At 42.0% G+C, this 23,612-nt stretch overlaps 2 protein-coding genes across 5 annotated transcripts in view; both read right to left on the bottom strand.

Annotated features, from left to right (window-relative positions):
• Positions 1-2,844, bottom strand: part of rab6ba (RAB6B, member RAS oncogene family a) — a 69,704-nt gene extending 66,860 nt beyond the window's left edge. The window contains exon 1 of one of the 3 annotated variants that reach the window (XM_035414111.1): positions 2,567-2,844. In XM_035414111.1, the coding sequence (XP_035270002.1) occupies positions 2,567-2,636 (70 nt within the window). In that variant the 5' untranslated portion in view covers positions 2,637-2,844. Of the gene's footprint in view, positions 1-126; positions 250-2,566 lie in introns of those variants that run through there. The other 2 variants (XM_035414112.1, XM_035414113.1) reach the window with 2 other exon arrangements.
• Positions 2,845-3,732: 888 nt separating this feature from the next.
• Positions 3,733-23,220, bottom strand: slco2a1 (solute carrier organic anion transporter family, member 2A1). 2 transcript variants are annotated; one of them, XM_035414110.1, is made up of 15 exons: positions 23,143-23,220; positions 22,297-22,546; positions 15,594-15,731; positions 14,640-14,802; positions 13,332-13,544; positions 13,134-13,229; positions 12,587-12,720; positions 11,786-11,858; positions 11,266-11,430; positions 10,776-10,986; positions 8,193-8,340; positions 7,132-7,301; positions 6,919-6,983; positions 6,255-6,378; positions 3,733-6,104 (listed from the first exon to the last, which is right to left on the bottom strand). In XM_035414110.1, exons 2-15 carry the CDS (start codon positions 22,363-22,365, stop codon positions 5,984-5,986), a joined length of 1,890 nt encoding a protein of 629 aa, XP_035270001.1. In that variant the 5' UTR covers positions 22,366-22,546; positions 23,143-23,220; the 3' UTR covers positions 3,733-5,983. The 2 variants fall into 2 exon arrangements, with proteins under 2 accessions (XP_035270001.1, XP_035270000.1); XM_035414109.1 differs by lacking the exon at positions 23,143-23,220 and having other exon boundaries at positions 22,297-22,601.
• Between the last annotated feature and the right edge of the window lie 392 nt (positions 23,221-23,612).

Below are 23,612 nucleotides of genomic sequence, written 5' to 3'. Positions count from 1 at the left end.
TGCAAATGAAGTTTTCCATCTAATATAATCTAATAATTCTTCCAACGGAACAACAAACAGCACAGTCGATCCCAGAAGGAGTAAGTGCCAATCACCCACAGCAGACAAAAAAAAAAAAAAACCTACAGGCATCCAGTGACAGCCGACAGCCGGGAGCAGAAGGGCGGTCTCGTTCCGTTCTGAGCCGTGCTAGCCGGTGGCCCTGCTAGCCGGTACCGGGTCCAATGGGCTGCAGCTGGATCAGCCGTAGAATCGCCATCACCCGGCATGTGCCAGCACAATCGAGACCACTTTTGGCAGAGCACGCCCGACTCGCGCCCGCAAAATGCCTGTCCCCGTCCCGTGCCAGCGCTCTCTCCCAGTCCGATAGGCTCTCGCCGTCTCAGACCCCGCCCACGAATCGTTCATCTCACCAGGGAGGGCAGGACGACAGATCCAGGAATCCCAAACGAGAACCCGAAGGCTGCCGCTCCAGTTTTTCACTCGAGAGCCATGCGTAACAGGAGAGTCCAGGGCACTGCAACACGACGTGCTAACGCGCTACGCTACGCACCGTGTCGTCAAGGAGCGTCACGATAATTCAGAAAAAACTGATTTTTTTCGCATGCAAGACTTGATTGTGTAAAGTGCAGATGCAACTGTCAGATTGATGTTCAGAATTTGCCTTTACAATAACAGTAGATGAGACTGTTTATGATAATGGTTGAGTCACACCTATATCAGCTCCAAGCAATGGTAAACTTCCACCAAATTACAATTCTTAGTGAAGGTCACATTCTAACTGTAAACTAGGTTAGCCGTTACCCTTTTATATGGTATTAATACGTGAACCATCATCCCTTAGCAGGTCACCTGCCAACACAAACACACTCATTTTGCCTAAGATTAACATTTAAATCAGGTAAGTCCTTTAAATGAGGTAGTCATATTAAGTTATCAAGGGTTTCACTGGTAAAAGAAGACATAGACGATATTTTTCAACTCATATTTTACTGTCTTTATTCATTTGACACTTCAACACTCTTCCCGGTATAGCTGGCATGATGTGCATTGAGAATGGATTACATGCATATCAGATGCAACATTTTACCAAGAAAGACAGGGCAGATGTGACCTTCCTTCTTTAAACCTCCAAACAAACTACACCACTGGTCAATTCTGTTTGTCACCTGCTCAACACCTTCCACACAGCACTGTTGGTATTGCCTTAAAGGGCAATTTTCTAATCCAAAGCAATAGCATTTCTGCGAATCATCTGACGCCAAAGCCACATAATACAAACATGTCGTATACTTGCTGTCGACACAGACAGTTCATGTACAAATAGGCATGCAATAAAAGCCAGGGAATTAATCGCCAATAGAGATTTCATACGTGTCAACGGCCTATCGTAGAGGATTATGGGACTAAATTGCTTAGTTGATTTATCTGACAATACATATCCTCTGCAGTTGTACCGCTCCCAGCAGACAACGTGATGTGCCCGGCTGTCATGGCAATGATGAGACATTTCCTCCTCCTCAATGTCTCTAATATGTTTAGAGAAGAGATGACAAAATAAGTCAGTGATTAGATGCTTCGGGGATTCGCAGTGCCACCTTACCACATCAACATTCATTGTTTCCTGCACTCTAAATCACAGCCCGCATTTAAGAAACATGCTGACCGATATTCTCTCCGTTGCCCATCTGATTTGTATGAGAAATAAGGCTGAGGCATTCAAGTTTGCTGTATAGACAGAATGCCGAGGGACTTCTACATGGAGCCAGAGCATCGATCACCGAGTTGAACATACTAGACATTAATTTCTTCGTGTTCTCCAAAGGCACTTTTCTGTCTTGTTTAATTTCTATCATTGTTGGAGGTATAAAAATATATGATAATACACAACTGTCATCGTGTCGTGAAAGAAACAAAAACAGCGAAGACTGCAGCTAAACAAGTTATCCTACCGACAGTAGCAACCTGGGTGTGTCTCAACACACAGGAAATTATTTATTTATTTTTCTGTTCCAAAGCAAGTACAGCTCTCATTTGGAATAAAATCGTTTGACATCACCGGCTTATAGTACAAAAATGAAGTTTCTTGATGCTAGCTTAATATTTAGAACAGTAGGCTATAATGTTATTCTGTAAAAACTAAAATTGATTAAGTCAGGGCTTTGCGAAAACATAGAACATTTAAAATGCATCTAATGTATCAAAGTCTCGCTGAATGCTCAACAAAAGCTTTATTTCCATCGAAAGACCTTTTAGCCAAAAGTGATTTATCCACCGTTTAACGCATTAGGCGGCATTAAACTTGCCATTTTTAATGTGTCAGTGACTATCCGTTTTCCTTTAGGTCCAGTCAAATTACAATATAAAACAAACTAAAATTAAACTTGCGTCCAACAGAAGCAAACACTTCAAATAAAAACTAATTTCCCAGAAAACAACAATCTAGCAATTTGTATTTTTTCTACACAACTAGACCAATTATCCATTTCATTAATTCCAGCAGGTGTATGCTGGTCCACCTCGCAAATGAAAATTAGCTTAATGAATTTAACGTGGTTAGACTCACCGCTTTGCTCCCCAAGGAAGACGAGTTTGAATTTTCTTAGAGGGTTCCCAAAGTCGCCACCCACAGACATGTTTGGGTTGTTTTTTATTTTTTATTTATTTATTTTTTTACAGTAGCGGATAATTAATCTGCGTTCCCCCGGTTCAGGCACTCTTGCTGTGGATGCTTGCTGTGTAAAGCTACGCTTGAACCCGCTAAGCGACGGGAGCGCTGCACCGTCTTGCCTGTCAATTTCAGTTGCGTGTGCGCTTGCGCGGCCTCTCCTCTCCGTTTGTCTGTCTCTTTCCCGCACATGACGTCATGTTGAACTGGACCTGCTGAAGCAGCGCAGGAAAATTCATGTCCCCGATTACCGTTCTTTACATCGAGGTAAACCACAATTCTGAATTGTTTTCTTGAAGTCTTAATTTAGAAACGTGACTGTCCCTAAAAATTATCAACTTAAGGTAACATTGTGTTACGTTACTATATGCAATCATTTTGTACACATATTTTACAGAAAATGCAAAAACATCAGTGAATGGCAACTCCCATCATTAAACCCCACAATGAGAATTTTAACGCATATATTCAGCTAACAAAGGTCTGTTGACTAATTAACACAAGGATTTATTGTCAGTACTTAATGTGAAGAAATAATTTTTGTACACCTGGGTAAGTAACTCAATTGGGCCAGATGTATTCCATTTTCTTGAGCAGTCACAGTAAATAAGTTGATTTTTAAACCATCTGTGACCAGTTGCATGATTGCAGAATAAATTAATAATTTGTAAATTAGAATTGCATGTTTTGTTTTGTGTTGAACTGTACTACTAAAGTGGAGGATATTTCAATGGGATGATATTTCAATGCATTATAATTTTTTTAAAACTTCAAGAGGGAGTGATATCTTTCTAATGTCACTGCATATCATTGTATGGTACATTCAGCATAATGATACAACAGGTTTGTACATCTGTTAAATCAACTGACTAACAAATAACTGGTCAAATCCCATTCCATATAATTAAGTAATTATTCAGGAGGCAGCCAAGTCATCAGTACATGCCAAAAACAAAACAAAACATTAAGTTAGATCAAACGAGTTAAAAAAAACCCACACATTTGTGTTTGACCAAACATCCATGACATTTACTTTTTTATGATAAAACATCAAGGCATCGGGATAATTTAAATACATGTTTAATATTTACAAAATCTCACATACATGACACACAGATCTACTTTCTGATATTGCAATACATTGCATAAGCTTTTTATGATTAAATTGTAATCATAAAAAGGCAACAAGTAATTGGGAATAAATCCATTGCATAAATGACTATATACTGAATACACATTTTCAGATATTAAAAATTGCTTATAGCTCTCATTACATCATATTGAGTTTGACAGACAATTTTTTTGTTTTTTAATGCTAAACTTAATAGCTTAATATAAAATTGTCCATTGGTTTTAGACAAAGAATCTAAACGTTCACCTGATATGGAACCATTATTGATCCTTTAATGGTACTGGGTCCTGTAATAGGATATCAATACTAATAATACCATAATGAATCCTTCTGTACATAACAAGTTAAAAGGTCCACAAATGTTAGTTTACGATAAAAATTAGCTGCTACCATTAAAGGCGTACAACCTTGAAAATATTATAAAATCACCATGTTCAGTCATATTTACAACATACTGGCAGTCTCTGTCTTTTCATACATTTTCCAAATCTGTGCTCCTTTGCTCCTTCTTCTCAAATGTGTTCGGAACATTTCTGGGCATGACACTCTTTTTTGTGTGGGGAGGATAGGGCGTGGCTACAAAGGCTGAGGGGTGGGATCAGGTTTCAGCAGAGCGTATGTAGCTAGCTACAAGCACAGTGAAGCAAACTGACAAGCTGACAGGGCTTGTTCAAAATCCAGAGTCAACCTTGGAATTGCTTTTCTATTGAAGTTCACAAAGGGGATGAAAAGCGACTCGGAGTTGGCATGTTTTCTGTTGGATCTGTAAGTTACCCCAAGCTATCCAGCTAGCTTAGTTAGATATCTAGATGGCCGAAGTCAGATACTCAAGGCGAGTGGGCGGGGTTGAAGGTGAAGGAGAATACTTCTTTGATTGTAAACATAGGACCACAGCAAGGCTGAAATAATCTGCATAGTATGCCCATAAACCCATCCTGAAAGTGAAGTGTTGTGGTATTGTAATACATGTATGTTTTAAATGTTGGGAATACAAAGAAGCAAACTATTTTGATAAGCCCCGTAACAGTGTTCCAAAAAAGTTGCTCTGATTGGAAACTAATCTCCGTTTGGGTCATTGGTTGACTACATTTATATTACTTAGTATTTTTAATATAAACCTTTACAAAAGTATGTGGACACCTGAACGTCACACCCATATGCACTTGTTTAACATCTCATTCCAAAACCATGGGCATTCATATGGAGTTGGACCCCCCTTCGCTGCTGTAACAGCTTCCACTCTTCTGGGAAGGATTTCCAGTAGATTTTGGAACATGGCTGCATGTTGGGCATAAGGCCTGGCTCACAGAAATGTCTGACCAATCACTGCCATATTCAGCGGTATGTCGTTTCCTTAGCAGGAGAGTATACTAAAAAAAAATCTACAAATGATAAAAAGTAAACCATTTTTCTTGGAAAAATGTTTGCTTTAAGGTTGGTTACAGTAATATGTTTTGTGTACTAACAGTGTAAATTCAGATTTTCTCAAACAATAACAGAGATTTGCTTGTAAGCTAATCTTTAGCATATTTATATATTACTCTGTGTAACAGTAAAACTGTTCACTTTCATTGCCATTTTCACATACCAACAGTGTCCTCAACTTCCTGCACAGTAAAATACTCAGTGTTAAATCAACTGTTTATTTTACTGTGATTTAATATATATGATCTCTTTTTTGGACTTATAAACCCTGTTTATAATTGACATAACTGAACATTTATATATGTAGCATCGATGTTCCTTTTCTAAGGTCCACATGTAAATATATTTTTCATATATTTTATCTCGGTCAATGCAAGGTCTTGCTTCACAGAAGGTGGACACATTGCATGAAACCTATCTGTTGCATCGAGATGCGCGCTATAAAGTGTGTGCAGTGAAAACCAGCGATCGAAAAAGACTAAATAACTGGCTATAATAAATGAAGACAGCAAAAATAATAACATTATAGTCTGCCCAGGTGACCAACTTGGGACTTTCCATAAGCAGCAGTGCGTGAGGTAGGGTCCTGCACTACGAATCACTGCAAGCTTCACAGGAAGGTGCTGTTGTCTGACATACTGCTCTCATTTCCCCCGTCGCGTGAGTCTGGATGAAGAGCACGCCGTCGCTCCAACAAGCCGCGAGCGCACGGGGAATCGAGAGGCAAGCCTTTTCACGGCAGTCGGGCGGGCATCTCTTCACAGACACTCGTCCAGCTTGTTCGTTAGGCTGTACTCCCTCATGCGCTGCGCCTTCCAGCCCACCAAGGACAGGCAGAAGATCCCTGCGGCTTTGAAACCCACCTGGAGGCCCAGATACCTGGAAGAGGGTAAGAGGGTGTACGTTAGCCAATGGCAGGCCACGGGCATATTCATTTCACTGGGTTGAACTGTGAAGACATCCCTGCTCCTTTGCCCAAGTGACTTCCTCCGAGAGGAAAACCTCAGGTGAAGAGCACTTTTCCTCTACCTGTTTCGAAGAAGGTCGTTGTCATAGTAACCACAGGAACCCAGCTTATTCCCGCAGGTGCGCTTCCACCAAACACAGGAGGAGTCAATGATTGCCCCAAACATTGCAGGAGCAGGTAACCAAGCTTGGGAAGGAGAAAGGACACCATTAGTTACACAAAACACCAGAGTTCACCAGTATCCCTTGTACTTTTAGTCAATATGTTATATGACAGCATTAAATGATTAAATGCAGATAAGGTTCATTGTTATTTTCTAGTTTGGGTATATTAAGTTTCTTGTCGCTGGGGGGCGCTATAGCACTGGAATACACACAGGTAAACACCAGAAGAGGGCATGCCTATACTGTTGCAATTGGCTAAATTAATATTTATAATTTAGCAACTGGCACTGTGCTTTAACTACAATTAACATAAGATAGTGGTAAAACCTCTTTTTATAGTCCATGGGTAAGATGAAGTTAAGAAAACAGTTTTTGGATGTATTTAAAGAAGGCTTTGTAAAGTCAGCGCCAGTACGTCAAGGCATGCAAATCACAAAACATTTAATACAACCTTCCCTGCTGAGAGAAAATTAAAAGTAGAGTCAATGCTTTTCCACTTTTTTACTAGATCCATCATTTAATAAAGTCAATCCTCAGTGCTCCCTCATGAAGTTTCACCTACCAAGTACTCTCATGAGCATGAATTGAACTCCGATAGCAAAAGACTTCTCATCTTGGGGAACAGTCCTACCGGAAGAGAACAACTGGGTTATCAATCTCTGTGTCGTATCCCAACAAAACAAAACAGATGTCAAATTCTAGCGTATTATGAGTTTGTGGGGAATACGACGCCTTGATGGAAAGCGAATCAGGTCACGTGCTGGGCAGGCCCTACCTGAGCACCATCATGTAGATGGGGTTGTGGGACAGGCTGGCGACGAACGCGGCCAGGGATATAAGCACCATGACGGGCAAGAGGAGGTGGGGGCAGCTGTTGGAGCAGGAGCCTGGGCGGGCACTTCCTGGGGCGTTGCCGTCAAGGATACAGCTACAGCTGCTGTAGGCCTGCGGGACAGGAGGGTCTGAGTCAGACAACCAGTGACACCGCACCTGCTCATGCTACTGCACTCTTACAACACATTTAAACCCAGAAGAATGGCTGTAGATCCAATTTACTGGTACAGTTTACTGGTACAGTTGTGGCACATTAACATGTCATCCGCTATACAATTAAACATTCACAAAAATATTTAAATTTAGCTTTCACAAGGATACCACAGCAATACCCTGTCTATGATTCCAGGTTAGTAGTCCTGGCCACCGGCATCTCACAACTGTCGAATGGACTAATAATGCATTTTTCTTATCAAATTAACATATGCAGGGCAGTCATTCATGTATTTACTTAGTGTGCATTTTTAACACAATGAACACCAACTAGAATAAAACATAAAACATACAAGATTGTCCATAACAAACTTTATGTAAGAGATAAGAAAAATAAGAAACCGAGCCCTTTTAAAAAAATAAAACAGACACAGGTCAGGGACAGTTTTCCAATCTTACATTTTAAAGGCCATGGGATATTTTGCATATTAAAATAGAAATCCATTCTAGGCAAGGACATGGTACATGAACTGTTAAACACATTTAAGTGGTTTTGCCCTACTTAAAACACGTTCTCTTGATGTTTCGGCTAATTGCTGATCGATCGGCACAGGAAATTGATCCTAGACTGAGCACATCCCGTAGGTTGTACAGTGCTGTTTTTGTCCTTGCTAAGCAGCGGCAGACACTGGGGTGGTTAAAAAAAAAAAAAGATTCGTTTAATTAGAGCTCAAAGAGGAGAAGGGCAAGAAAGCCTCGGGTTGTCTGTTTTCTCCGGTGTGGCATTTTCTCAGCGCCGCTTTGCTTCGGAACGACCCTTTAAAATGGAGGAGACGGGACCTGGCTCACCTGGATCCTGCGAGGGTTCTGAGGGTCCGTGGAGAAGTTGGTGCAGCCAGCGTGGCAGGGCGAGATGTACTCCATGCCATCTGAGCCGCACACCGGGTTGAAGGCAGTCTTGGGGCATGAGCAGTTCAGGTTGCAGATTGCAGTGGGCCTGCAAGACACATGATCACACCATTTCACTATTATACTTCCTGAGCTTATGGTTCTCTTTACAACAATACGAAGCTGCAAGCAAATTCACTTCAAAATAATCCAAAATTCTTTTTAGAAGATCAATGGTTTTTTTGTTGTTGTTGGTTAACGAAAAAAGATAAGGTAGTCAACTCAATTAAATTTTATTTGCAAATCACTTTTTACGCGTTGACTGGTTTTAAACCAATGTGTAAACTGTTAAATTGTATTTACTGTTGTCTATTGTTTGTGATGTACTGTCTTGTAATCTTTTATTTATTGGAATTGCATTGTACAGTATTAGTGCTGCCCCTTTGTATTTAACTATAAATGGCCTAAAGCCAGGCTTTGGTGCAATACACAATTTACTGTAGCTCAGGGGGTAACAGTCTGAATGTAGGAAAAGCAGCAGTCTGTTTTGAGACTGCGCCAGTGGGAGCCTAATCACGCTGTGCTAAATATGAGAAATGTCAGACCAGGAATGCCTCAGACGCAGTTCAGTTTCAGATTCACATTTGGCAGAATGAAGTACGGTGCTGATTTCCTCTATTATTGCATATTTGTCACACTGAATGGTCTCAGATCTTTAGACAAAATTAAATATTAGACAAAGGGAAACTGAGTAAACATATGATAATTTTTCTAAATTATATTATTTTATGAAAAAAGTTATCAAACACCCATATCACCCATGTGAAAAAATTTAATTTCCAATCAATTTACCAAAGTTAATTGATCATTCGATTCAGCTAATTGAACCCAGCCAGGCTTGATTTTAGCCAGCCCTGTTAAATCTAAACCTAACTCATATTGAACCTTACCATCAGAGTGAAGTAGGCACCACAAAATACACTATGCCTTGATCAAAAGAATTTCCAGAAGAGATGAGAAAAAAAACTTGAAATATACCTGTTTGGAAAGGATTACAAAGCCATTTATAAAGATATGGGTGTTTGATAACTTTTTTCATTAATTATTATTTTTAAAGTGTGTTCTGTGTTTACTCACGTTCACTTTATCTCATATTATTTTTTGTCGAAAAATCTGAAATAATTCAGAGTGACAAATGAAAGGACGAAGGAAATCAGGAAGGAAATACATTTTTACGGCACTGCGTTTTTTATCGAAGGAGATTTTGCATTCTGAGGCTGAACGCTCTAGATAAAGAGAGACAAACCCGTATCATAAACCCACCCTCCTGAATCAAAACCGTGATGCTCAGGTTCTTGCAAAGGTAGTGCACAACCCTGTGTCACCCAATCCACTGCCTACATTGCTGAGATACAGCACATACCTGGCGTATATCATAGGGAATCTAGGCAAACATTAATCGATTTGGATTCCAAGCAAATTTATGCATAGACACAAAGCATTTACTCTAAATAATGCATTATGTTCACCTTTTTTGAGAACTTGCAAAGCTGTGACAATGGCAATTTTCTCACTCTCTCCCATACATAAGCACTTTTCTGTCCTCGCTCTTGAAATTAGGCCCTTCGGTTCAGGTTATTTTGTTTTTTTTCCTATTTTTTTTCATCACTATGCACAAAGTGCATTATAATATTGATTTTGAAGGGTGTGCACTTGAAACAGAATATAATTATTTTCTGTCAAATGCTTCACAAAAGAAAAAGATAAACTGCAATGTTGATAAATTCTGGCCAGCGTCCAACATTACCTTAAAGGAGGCCAAACACATATCCGTACTATCAGCATAATTTCACACTTGAAAAGGACTGATAAGCCATCACATTTTGTGAGGTTCCTGATAACACAGTACACAGACGCTGCTGATTTGATGCTGACAATAAGTTCTGTAAGATTTTCTGTATACATTTTTGGGCCAAAATAAAAACATGGTTCAATGCATTTTTAATCTACTGGCATAGGTTGTTCACTTAGAATTTAGGCATTTAGTTCATTTTCAATTGGCATGGGTTATTTCGCTTGCAAAAGCATAATGGGAGCTTGATGTTCTCTCTTGTCTTATCAGTCATGCAAACAATAATGTAGAACCTACACATGTTTATCGATTATTATTTCAAAGTATATTCTATTAAATATTAATATCCTTATTAACATGATTGTTGACTGAAACATTTTTAGCCATCGCTACAGGCACAAGCAAGTAGGTGTCTTAACCCCAGTATCCTGGTCAAATTCCCACAAAACTGGGTCCCTACATCTGGCCCACCAAACCATTACCTAAATGTGATTGGCTACACAATCCCTTGAATTACCAACCTATTCTGATTCAGAAGGGTCATCACTGGAAAAGAGAACTCTCAGCTGAGCTCTCAGTTGAACTACGTGGTTAAACAAAGGAAGAAAACAGCGCAAGCAAATGTGCTAAAGCAGAGGAGTGTCAGATGTTTATCTCCCCAACGCACTCATCAGCTGCCAGAGCTGGCTGACCTGGGTTTCTCCTGGTCTCTGTAGCCCGTGTTAACCCCGGCGACCTGCTGCGTGGGACAGCCCATGAAGAACAACGGAACGCACATCAGGATGGAGACCAGGAGCATGGCCAACGAAAACCTGGGGATGGCCTTCAAGGACAGGCCGGCACGTTTCATGATCACCCCGCCAACCAGCATCCCCACGGCAACCATCGGCAGGTTCATCGAACCTGCAGGGGATGGGAGGGATTGCCTGTCAGTGAGGACGTACCCGTGATAGACAAACTAAGCTTCTACGTGAATATGGAGCTCTAAACTCCACATGCATTTAGGGATGGCATCCATATCATTATATGTCTTATGAGCTGGCAAGCCTGTCTGAGAAGATGTACGCAAGTGGATAAAAGCACAAAAGCCTGCATTGACGAAGGGTGTTCAGTCTTTCCAGCTCGTAAGCACCCCTCCCAACCCTTCCTCCCCTTCTTGCCCCTCCCTTGCTCCCCCCTCACCCATCAGCAGGCTGCCGTAAGCAGCAGACGCGCTGTACTGTCGCTCCAGGAACTTGTTGAGGAAAGTGGCCAGGGCGGCGATCACCGAGGAGAAACAGCACTGGGTGAGAACCAGCAGCAGGAACAGCGGGCTGAAGAGGAGCCTCAGAAAGAGCCGGGGGAACTCTGAGCCGGAGCAGAACCGAGGGAACACACAGGAACACACATTACACACGAGGCAGTCGACATGGATGCGCTCTCCGGTCGGGTGATGTGTTAAGCGTCAAGGCATAGCTTCAGTGCACAAAAGGTTGTTGTTTTACGTAAAATTAGGCAAAATATGCAAATAATGGAATGGAATTCTAATCTCCAGAGAATAAACATATGGGAATAACTTGAGAATGTTGAAATAAAAAGACCACTGAAAATAATAAGAAAATTTCCACTATATCAAGGAGAAATTTAAACTGTTTACAAAGGATTGATTATGATTATTGATTATGTTGCTGACCAAGAATGGTGAAAGCAATGAGGAACTTACTCTTGATGTCCAAAAAGGAGATCTCTGGGGTCTTTGGACCTTCATCCAAAAAGTCATCTTCAGCTTCAGTGGCCTGTGATATAATACAAAGTGGCTGAAGTACTGTAGAGTACGTGCACAAGTTTTAACCATTATTTTAGAAAATTTATATGACAAATAAAACAAATAAAACAATGTGAAGCTATCCGAGCATATTTTCCTTTATTATTATTGTTCAAAATTGTGCATGCAAAGACAAAAAATATATTATTATCTGTCATTTTGTTTTATTTTATTTTATTTTATTTGGGAAGTTTGAGTGCATTCATCTAACAAAACTTAGAGAGGAGAGAGATGCCTATTGTCACTGGTTCATTGAATATGATAGATTTGAAACCGGACTCCAACAGTCATTGAAGACTGAAGGTTAATATTCTCCTTTTGCTGGCTTAATTTCCCACTCAACCATCTGGAACAGGCCTATCGATGTGTCCAACATCACGTTGATCCTGCTGCAAATATGCACTTATTACATTTTGATACCAATGGAGAAGACAGCAGTTGTTATTACTTTTAAGCTGCCCCTCAAATCACCACCACCCCACAGCCCTCCAATCACACACTTCAATTACAAGAACATATCACAGATATGTATAACTGTTAAATCTTCTATCTATATTCTACCCCAATTAAGAGCTCTGTCCAGCTCACTCAACTGAGCCCAGCTGAAATTTAAGGGAGTGTGGTATTGTGTACATGGAGATGGTGATTCAGAACAATGGATCAAAAGGAAGATTTGTGAGGTGGAATAATGTTACCTACATTCTCCTTCATGGCCCGAGGAAAGAAGAAGTATGGGATGGAGGTGAGAGCCAATAACCCAGAGGAGACCAAGAGGCCCATCCACCAGGCCCCCACCCAGCGTGGGTCAGTGGGGGTCAGCTCCAGCATGCTATCTTAGAGAGGAGAGAGGTCGCATGTAAACGCTAGTGAACAGAAACTCCCTAAGGTGCAAGTCAGAAGGCTCTCACATTGAGAAGGTCCATTCATCATATGCAACACAGGGCGTACTGATGCATAATGCAGCAGCCATGTGAAAATGCTGACACAGCATTTCATTAGCGCCTATCAGTGGTGGAAATTCCAGGGGTCAGAAAGTAAAAGTCCTGCCATGCGTTTCTTCCACTCATCAACTCAGCCAGCTGATTTTACTAATTAGGTCTACCTCCTAGCTGAAGAATTGTGATAATTAGCAAATTCAGGTGGTTGGAGCAAAATAACAGTGATAACTTTTACTTTCTGAACCTGGATTTTCTACCTCTGGTGCCTTTACATGTAATGGCTCCACATGGAAGTCTTTGTGCGGTACCTGTGTTTCTGCCCACGTCCACATAGATCCTCAGCATGACGGAGCCCAGCAGGTACCCCAGGATCGGCCCGAACACAGAGAGCGCGAAAAGAATGGCTGCGAAAGCAAAGGAGACGAACGTTAACGAAGGCCCCCCCCCGCCATCTCCGGAACTTCCCTTTCGCGATTCACTCGAGGGGCGGGCGGCGAGAGGATTACCGATGTACAAGGGGGAGTCCCCCGGCCTGGCGAAATCGTCCACGTAGGAGATGCCGAAGGGCTGGACGGGCACGGAGCCCACGCCGAACAGCAGCTGGGCGATGGCCATCGGCAGCCACAGGTTGCTGGTTTCCGTGACGCGCTGGGAAGCCCCCTGGGCGCAGACGTCAGGGGCCGAGGTGTTCCTCTGCGCAGCGCAAATGTCCCGGACATCTGTCGCACAAAAGCGGCGCTTAGCTTAGCGTACCGAGCGAGCCCAGTTTTCATCTCACGTCTCAGAGCTGTAGACCCTCATGCCCAGCGCTGATACAATGCCCCATCAAGCTGACCGTGTCGCAACAATGCCATAGGAATTCATCCGAGAATGCACTAGCTTAGTATCGCACCTTTCCCACAGCACAAATCCTGAAGCACAGGTGTACAAATTCAGCCGTGGAGGGCCAGCAATTCATCAAAGAGTCCAAGCACATTGCTCTCAAGGCCTTAATCAATTAATCAATTACTCAAGGCCGATCGAAAGGAAACTACAAATACCAGCAGATAATGCAGCCGACCAGGACTGGAGTTTGCAACCCTGTATTAAAAGGTTTTTGGAGGCTGCTTGGTAAAAAGATAAGATGCAGACCAGACGACTAAAATACTTTAGAGAGAAGCTTTTATTCTCACAAACATCCTAGTGACCTTCACAGGGTACTCCAAGCGAGCACAGTCGCTTTCAGTGCTGGAAAAAATGAGACCTGATTCCCAAAGAAACCTAACCGTCTGAGTGACAAGTCAAATCTTGCCTTTTCTCAGTGGCACCCAGATTTTCCAGCTGGATTGTGCATGGGTTTCCAAAGTACCTGCTGACTTTAAAAAAGCACTTAAAATGTAGATGTCAGCTCAACAGCGTGACACTTGGAAATATGCTAAGCTGGAAATGACTCCATCGCAGGTGAGTGTGTGCCGCATGCACACACAGGCACTCACTCGCACATTCTCAGCTCAGATCCCTGTTTTTAGCCGGGAAAGCTATGTGTAGGAAGACATCAGAATATAACCTGCCAATCAGAAAAAATGTCCTTACCTTCCAACCTAAAAACATGTCATGTTACAGCATCTGTAAACCATAGGGAGAAAAGTGCATCCTCCCTGCATCTGGCCTTGCAGTAGATTCAGTATGCCAGCGTACACAGTACACACTTACACAGTTCTTACAGTGCCTACTTAAACTGAGCAGGACATTCTTTTTAACATACAACTGCTGTGTGCTGCCATCGTTCTAAGAGGCTGACACTGAAATTACCAATAATTTCCCCATGTTCTTACCAGTTAACACAGAGGAGTATTCGTAGGGCTTGGACAGGAAATGAGGTAGGGTGAGGATCATGGCGCTGACTGACATGAGCAGGCCGCCAATCCCAATGATGCGCGGCCGGTGGACCCGGCTCCCGAAGTAGCTCACAAACACGATCAGCACCGTGTTCCCCACCTGGAGGCAGAAGGGGGAACCGTCAGACCGCGAGGACGTTTTCCGGAATTCCACGTGGACCTCCCCCAGCTCACAGCCAGCGGTTCTGTGAGCTGAACGAGGGGCGTGAGCATTGCCTCACGAGGAGGACGTGTTAATTTTGGAAAAGTAACAAAGAAGAATGCCCGGGCCCAGAGGGATCTCTGCCCTAAAGGTATGTAGCGAAAAAAACATTAAGCTGAAATTTGTCATATTTATTTACCTTATTTTGCCTGCTTATGAGAGCCCAAGATGCAAGCAAAGTGCCTGAGCGTTTGTGTGCTTTACGGAGACCTTCTGTGGTTGAATGAAATTAATGACTTAGTGCAAATGTGTCAAACTCCTGGAGGGGTTATCAGCACCCAAACGAGGGCTGAGAACAAGGTGGCGGATATTTTGGGCAATCGACGACTCAAACGAGTCGCTGGCTCTGAAACACTTTGGAGGCCAGCAGATGCCACAACCCTCCAGGTCTGGATTCTAACATCCCCATGCCTTAGCGTGAGCCGTGTAAAACACAGGGGTTCGGGGTTCGGGATTTGGAGTTTGAGGTTTGAGGTTTGGGGTTTGGGGTTTGAGGTTTGGGGTTCGCGGTATGGGGTTTGAGGTTTGGGGTTCAGGGTTCAGGATTCGGGGTTTGGGGTTTGGGGTTCTGGGTTCAGGGTTTGAGGTTTGGGGTTTCGCGGTATGGGGTTTGAGGTTTGGGGTTCAGGGTTCAGGATTCGGGGTTCGGGGTTTGGCGTTCAGGGTTCAGGGTTGGGGGTTGATTCTACCTCGTGCAGGGAGGAGATGATGCCCGAGGAGGAGCTGTTGAGGCTGAAGCGGCGCTCGATGGTGGTGATGCTGCTTTTGAAGTAGGAGCTGTAGAGCAGCTGGGACAGCTGCAGGAGGCCATGGCAGAGGACGAAAACCTGGGGAAGAGGACAGAGAACAAGAGAACAAAATACATTTCAGCTGGAGTTTTGTTGGTGGAACAGGGACGTTAGGGCTGGACTTTATATCACTTTATATTTTTTTTGCAGGGAGTTTTCAATGCATGGAATACATTATGAGGTCACATGGTAGGAGAAGACACCCTCAGAGTGTTAAAAACCAGACATGAGACAGAGCCATTTACTCTCTAGACAGCAAAATTATAAGTCTAGATGGGCTGAAGAGCCTGTTCTCGTAAACAAACAGTCTTACACGCTTATTTTCTTAACAGGTATGTTGAGTAGCTTGATCCACCTTCACAGTGATGAGTCATGCATCAAATGGGTGCAGTCTACGTCACGTAACAAACTCACACTTCTGAACACCGGTTGCACAGGACAGGAGGCACCATTCCAATCACAATCGTCACCCGACGCCAGCTCACGGGCCACGACGTTGACACGGTAGTGTGGCTTCTGCTTTAACCGGCACGTTCCATTACAGAGCCACAATCTGAAAGTGCGCGTCACCAGATTTTCCCTCAATCCCACACCCAAACTCCCGTCAGATACCCGTGTCACAAAATGCATTCAGACAGCCGTGATGATGACAGCAGCACAACACTGTTGTATTGCACACGAAGGACAGTACATACTCATTCCCATTACCACAGCAGTCATGCTGTAAAAATGCCACAGACTGTCTCAGTACTGCACTGGTATAAAAAAAAAAAATGGCACAATAGTATATATTGTAACTCAGGACAACTTGTTCAGATCCTCCTGACCTGGAGCAAATTAATCACCTCACAATCTTAATACCAACCGTGAACTTCCCCATATTAGGTAATCATTGACGCGCCTCCAAGTACCTACTGTACTGGACTGGGGAAATCTGTCAGTCAGGTGGTTTATCCTAAACCCTGCACATAACAAAAGAAACCTGCAGAGCCAATTATTTTGTTTTTTAGCAAGAGAATTAAACCCTTTCCTCAGTGACGGATATGGCACATCGCCTAGACTGTCTTTCCAAAGAGGTTGCCGGCAAACTTCACTCTTAAAGGGCTGGAATGTGAGTTGTCAGCAGGAAGGACAAAGAGAGGAGCATAATGCCAAAGGAAAAAGGCAGATGTCTGGGCCACCATTGTTATAGGACATGGCACGGGGTACAAACAATAGGTATCAGGATTTTAAACGGCCAACATTATGCACTTCACTGCGTATTTCCTACAAAGGAAAAGGGCAGGTAATGTATGTGTAGGCTAGATGAGGAGCAATCCGTCTAGGACTTTCCTCAAAATGCTTTATGAGAACTGTTTACTGTACATTTCTGCCTCTGGAATAACTCCCCTGACAGCCTAGAGAACTAGTCAGATTAAGTCCTTTCTTGGACAGCCTCCCAGCAGCCTGCGAGCTGATTTGCCGTTGATATACGCCTGCATACAGGCACTGCCATAACAAAGCAAGTCTTTGAAGAGCTCATAATTCCATGGGCAATCAAGTGATGGAACAATCTGATGAGGCATGTTGAGATTTGGAGTGGATTTACTAATAAATCCATCTTTTTCTGTGTTTCCTTCCTAATTCTGTCTAAAATTCTAAATTTTAGGGGGTGGGAGGTACTGTAAGCACATACAATAGTTACACTGCTGATAAAGGTTCTGCCTATCTTGAGCAAAATGATCCAGTGACAAGCTGATTTATTCATTGTGCAACACTGTCAGCTTGTTTAGGCAGACAAGCAAATCCCCTCACATTTTACAATAAATTTCATCATCCAAAGGGCAAACTCATTCCATAAAGAATCTCAGCTGCGATATTACACTGCTCCGAGTGTATGGCAAAAGGCATACTGAGAGTTCAGGAGAGTCTGTGTTTCAAGTCTGAAGAATTATTGAATCTCCCCCTCAGGGGTTTTTGACAGACTCGCTACAGCTTCATGGGCAATCTATCTTTCAAGACAGTCCATAACTCAACAGGGCTACCAGCATGAAAAGTCAATTCTGGGGTGCGCACTGATATTAGCAGGACTGAAGCAGTCCTCTCTCTCTCTCAGCAAACCTGAAGCTTTGCGTTCCAGACTCACCTGATGATTTGGATGGTAAGCCAAGAGGCTTTTCCTCTTTTAAAAATATTAAAAAAAATTTTTTTTTTTTTTTCTTTTTTACATCAGATCTTTGCTTTATGAGGCTTTGGGCCTGATTTAATAAAAAAAATACCTTTAGCACATGCAAAACCTAATAACACAAAACTAATAACACAATCAATGATTGGTGCAAAACAAATAGGCTACCATGACCAATAATTGATCATGTTATTGGTTTTGTGTGTGCTAAAAGGTTTGCACACGCTAAAGGTCTTGGAAAATTAGGCCTATTGTGATATCTCTGATGCTTAACATTTTTATTTTTCCTTTTCATTTTTTGGTTTCCAGAATGGACTTCCTCGTGATTTGTAGTTGCGCATTCTGTCATCCTCCCCACTGAGCCTGTCTACCTGAAAAACTGAAGAGTTAACGTTGAGGAGCACTCGTTACCAAACCATTTAAAACATTCAGATTGTTGCATTGGTGCAACCGTTCAACTTATCAGTGGGAGAAGGACGCTGCTCGGCCATTCCCTGATAAGATCATTAACAGGTCATTAACAACGATGCCGGATGTTGGAGGGAAGCGTGTTCCTACAAACAACTAAAATCAAATGAATTACCGATGAAAGTCAATCCATCATTGTGGAGCATGGTTTTCAGGCATTATGCAATGCGGCAGGGTGAGTAATAGCGCAGCGTGTGGAAACATTGTGGTTTGCAGGACGTTCGTGTCAACAGCTCAGACCCACGGACCCACAGAACATTTCTGCAGCACCATTGTTGATATTTGTTTCACTGAGGAAGGAGAGTGTGGATGCACTTCTTAAACCTCTATTCATGTTGAGAGATCACTAATGTGCAATTTATAAGGCAGCACCAGGCTGGCCAATGCCTGTGCATATATTTTCCATATAAAACTAAGCCTGCTGTAGTGTAGCCTGCTCATTCATTATCCTAGCCACATTCTTAATTTTCTCCACTGATTTTAAATGTGCTTGGGGTTTCCTTTCACAGGACTGATTTCCATCGTGGCGCATAATTTCATTCCTTTGCAGAAGAAAATTGCACTTCCCATTGCCGTCCCTGACAAACCAACATTCACATCTGGTATACCACTGGGCTTGTGATATCTTTTTGTATTGTGCGATACTGCGATTGTCACATGGTTAAGACAGACGCACAGTTGCTCTTGTCACACCTCTTTCATACAGTCTAATCGGTCCACACCATACGGTAGGTAATACGCATGCAAACTGAATAGGAAACCACAGATGCTGATGGAGAACAAGATGGCCGTACAGAAATAATCCCAATATCATCACAATACATTTTAGTGCTGTTAGTACTCATTGAAATGACATACATAATCTTTAAAAAAAGAGTACATTTTATCAGTATATAAGTACGTGTTATTTGTGACTGTTTTACAACAAATCAACAAGCTAATCTTGGTGTAACAGCGTACAAATTAAGACAGCACCACTTATATAATAAAACAAGCAACATTCAGAATCTGTCTCCACAAAAAGGCCACCTGGCAAAGATGAGCATGTCACAGCATAGAAATGACCCCACGATCACTGAAAGCAGTGGTAGGCTATGGAGGAGGGGTGTGGTTACTGCCCCGGCAACAGGCAGACAGCTGGGGGTGGGGGGGGAGGGGTCATTTATGGTTAAGTTGCCCTGCAGCCGCAGCTGTAGGCCACTAGATAACCAGCCCTACCCTTTATCTGTTCTGCCTGCCGTGAGACCGGGGCAGGAGAGGGAGCCACGTATGCGGCTGCACACTGTGTTCCATTGTTGGCTTGAAGCATACGTTTTCTGCGGCCGAACTACACCGTATTTGAGTCCTGTCGATAAACTCACTCGTCACGAATCCTCTACAGCGTCGTCTGTCCTGCGTACCAAGAGGCAAACTAACTTTGTAATGTGGGCCTTTCCACCATATCAATCGCTGGCTTTGGCGACATTTCCTGTTTGTCTGAAATTACTTAATGTGCTTTTCCCTTGGTGTCACCCTTTACCCATGTCAATGCCCATTCGGTCAATTCAACTGATTACATAAATTGCGGTGCATTTGTTGTTGGCATTTTCTTAATAATGTGGCATGAATGCTTATCTTCCCCTCTGGGTTGTGGGCTATGTTCTGCAAGCAGTAGGAGGCTGAAACTCATGATAAGTTTACATTAATTTCAGCAAGTTTAAATTTACATTACAGCAATTTCAGTCCTTCAGTCAGTCAACCCGGTCAATGGCCTTTAGTAGTCAAACCACATAGCTAAGTGGTATCCTGGCCCAATTGTTTATCTTGGCTGAACTACCACACCCGCTTGTGAATTCCCACCTATGCAGTTCAGGCCCACATAACTCTGAGCAAGTTCAGCTGTACAAATATTTCTCGCTATATTGCTGCGGTAGTCATTTGTGAATATAAAGAGTGAAGCAGCAGCAGACAGACTAATCCGTGCACGTCCCCACTGCTTGGAATTAGTCATACCATTTGATTTATTCATGCGTAAATGATGATGATGATGATGATGATACAGCATGAACTGACATGCATGTGCACTGACTGCTGACACACATATTCATTTAAAAACAAGTCCCCTCAAATTTCCCCACAAACTCATGGAATGCCAAAGACTACCAGCTGGGTTTGTAAGGAAAACATGCATACACAGGATTCCTCCAGTCGGAATTCCTGTTCTGGGTGAATGTGGACAGAATGCTTTTAGGTTCAAAAAGGTGGTTCCGAGGTAGGTGGTGTTCCACACCCACACATACTGTACTCTCAAACACTTTGTCTGATGAGAATCAGCATTGTTCATGTGGCATGACAAAGTAAATCTGACGGGTAAAACAGCCCGTAGGTGTTTTGACCAACATTGTTTTGCAAAGTGTAAAGTGCGGCCACACGGCACACTTTCTTGGATTTCTGCCCAGGAAGTATTGAATATGTGACTTGAGGTCTAGTGCTTCTATACTGGGCCACAGGCCCAGATCAGATACTGTAAATCCTTGGTAAGTAATTTTAAAAATAAAAACAAAAAGGAGGTAAGTGATGATGTTCACTGCACATCCAGCAGCACAGCCATGTTACGTTGCCATTATGAATTGAAATGGCAAAACCACACACACACACACACACACACACACACACACACACACACGTGCACACACACACCCGTTCATACATATGTCTCCCTACTGAGTACAGTTTGTCCTCATGATGTAAATCCACCTTCCTGTGTAAGAGATGCACGTACATCATGAAGCAACAGATTCCAGGATTGATTAATAAGGAACGGTGACCTGGCAAACAACACCTGCCTTCCTTACCAAAAAGCAGGTTAGCATACCTCAAACAACTTCAGCTTTGCAGCCAAAGCTCATCACATCTCATTTGTTTCAATCTATCTTTTAAGCATTCTGCTCCAAAGAACACCCAAGGAAAACTGCAGAAGTACATTATTCCATTAAATTGTGAATGACACATCTGCATTTGGAGTCAAAGTCTTAGTTTCTTCCTTACTGTTCAGAATAATTTCCATAGTGTCCAAAACTTCTAATGAAGTTGAACAGTCATGTCTATTAATTTTTAGTGGATATTCCTGTTTCTTAGTCCCTTTACCTGCTAATAAAATAAAATCAATTGGAATATACAAACCCAAACATACTATCACTCAAATGAATAACAAAAAATAATTTGATTTCGTGAATATACACAAAAGATTTTATAAAAAACAGACAGAATTGGTTTCTGATAATAATGATGATAAACCCTCTAATTATATTGAACATAGTGCAATTTGTCACCTAATGTCAAATCCTATTGGTTATGATTCAATGAGAAAAACGTGCTCAAGAAAGATGTTTTCAGATCAAGGGACCATCATCAGTGCCTGAATAAATATCAATAAATTGAACTGATTATAATTTAATCCCACTATTTTGCAGCTGATGACATAGACAAAGTGAACATTCTGTCTTTAGGATAGTTAGAGAGTTCCATCAACATATTTCTAAATATGTCATATGGGATCGATCTTAAACATCTTTGTGAAAGTCCACAGATTGTGTACATTACATTACCCCCCCCCTTATATATCAATAGTTCAAAATACACCAGGAGTCCCTTCCGTACCACCTGAGAGACAAAGTGTGGAAAAGGACGCATTTGGGTTATATAACTTGACTGCCAACAAGACTACCAAAACAAATCTCTAAGAAGAATGTGAAATTAAATCAAGAAATAATAAACAATGTGTATTAGGTTTATTAAACATGATAAAATATCTGATTGCTCACATTCCTTATGCATTCAACTGTGTACAGGCTAAACAAGTTTATAAGTCAGGGAAAATGTATGGGATCAAAACGTAATGATGAGGTTTATCATGATTAAAGAGACCATGTTGCACTCGATGCAAGGTATATAATAATGATAATAATAATAATAACTTTCTCTTAATCTTACCTTAATGTTGCAAGGCAATGAAGTCATCTTCGATTTTGTTTTTTTTATTTCCTTGGGGTATATTTCCATTCTAAAGGGTGTCAAATTCCACGTGAAGTGTCGAAAGGTCTGTGTGAGCTGAAGTTTGGTTGTAACTCCAGTCTGACAGCAAGCGCCGTATTTCTACTCCGGTAATCTTGAATGGGGTTTTATGTCTGTCTGTGATGTAATACGACTCTGCCCACACACTTCAACACGAGCTGCTGGTCAGCTATAAAAAAAATTGAAGACAAGACCATATTTGGCACAAAACGCGAAACATGCACTTTATGGACAGATCGTCACTATTATTTATAAAAACGAAGAATCGTGGGAAAGTAGGTATTTGTAGCTAGCTACAATGACTAACACCGGGCGATTAAAAAAAACAAAAACAAATATTGCCTAAAACTCATAGCCTACAGTTATTTATGTATTGCTAGGTTTTATTATGTTACTTGTCGCCCTAACAAGTCAATACGCGCTGTCAATACTGTCAATAAAAAAAGTAATACACCTCACCTGGCAAGAACGCAAGCATGTTGACTAGCACGAGAAATAATTGCTCACTTCTAAGTAGGCTAACTTTGCTAAAGCTGAGTTAATATGGATACAGTTAAAAGGAACATAGTGGGACTTGCCATGAGTTTGGTGGTCTTCCTGCTAAATTATTTCGTTCTTAATTATCAGTAGGCTACTTCAAAGCCTCACGTCTTCCTGCTCCAATATAGCTTTAAAGTTTCTCTCTCAGCCAAATGCATGGAGGTAGGTTAACTTGTTATAACCACACACACAAAATTCACTTGAAAAACATTCAGCATTAATTACCAGTTGAGTCAATGCCAATGAATAGTTACCAATTCCTTGCTCACGCACCCAGACTGAAGGACAAAAGAAGACTATGTCACGGCTAAAACGCTAGACTGCAGTATGCCAGGTATACGTCAGTTAACCAAAATCTCCCTTCTTAAAAATTCACTGCCTCACCCATTCCTTCAGAGACCAAGGAACCATACAATGAGAACTTTGCAGAGGCTTTAAGTTCACTCAGGCACAAGACCTGATTGTCGTGAAGGAACCATTTTAGCTGCCTTCCCAGGTTGTGGAACTGTTAGTGATGCAGAGAGGGGTGGCAAACCGTTGATGAAAAGTTGCCATTCACAAAGCGGTTTGGTAGCCCTGCTATATATGTCGATATTCTGGCGTTTTGCCTGAAATTTGGCGACTTGAAATTACAACAACCTGTAGAGAAATTTGGTGACTTCAAAATACAACAATCTGCAGAAACATTTCAGGCT

The sequence above is a fragment of the Anguilla anguilla genome, chromosome 4 (genome assembly GCF_013347855.1).
Source record: "Anguilla anguilla isolate fAngAng1 chromosome 4, fAngAng1.pri, whole genome shotgun sequence".
NCBI classification, from domain to species: domain Eukaryota; kingdom Metazoa; phylum Chordata; class Actinopteri; order Anguilliformes; family Anguillidae; genus Anguilla; species Anguilla anguilla.
This window is presented reverse-complemented; position numbering and strand designations above follow the sequence as displayed.

Coding starts and splice junctions, on each gene's coding strand:
- slco2a1 (XM_035414110.1), bottom strand. CDS start 22,365: ATGGAAATATACCCCAAGGAAATAAAAAAAACAAAATCGAAGATGACT. Junction 11,431..11,785: donor CTCCTTTTTGGACATCAAGA/GTAAGTTCCTCA, acceptor GCTCCGGCTCAG/AGTTCCCCCGGCTCTTTCTG. Junction 7,302..8,192: donor AGAACCCTCGCAGGATCCAG/GTGAGCCAGGTC, acceptor CCTGTCCCGCAG/GCCTACAGCAGCTGTAGCTG.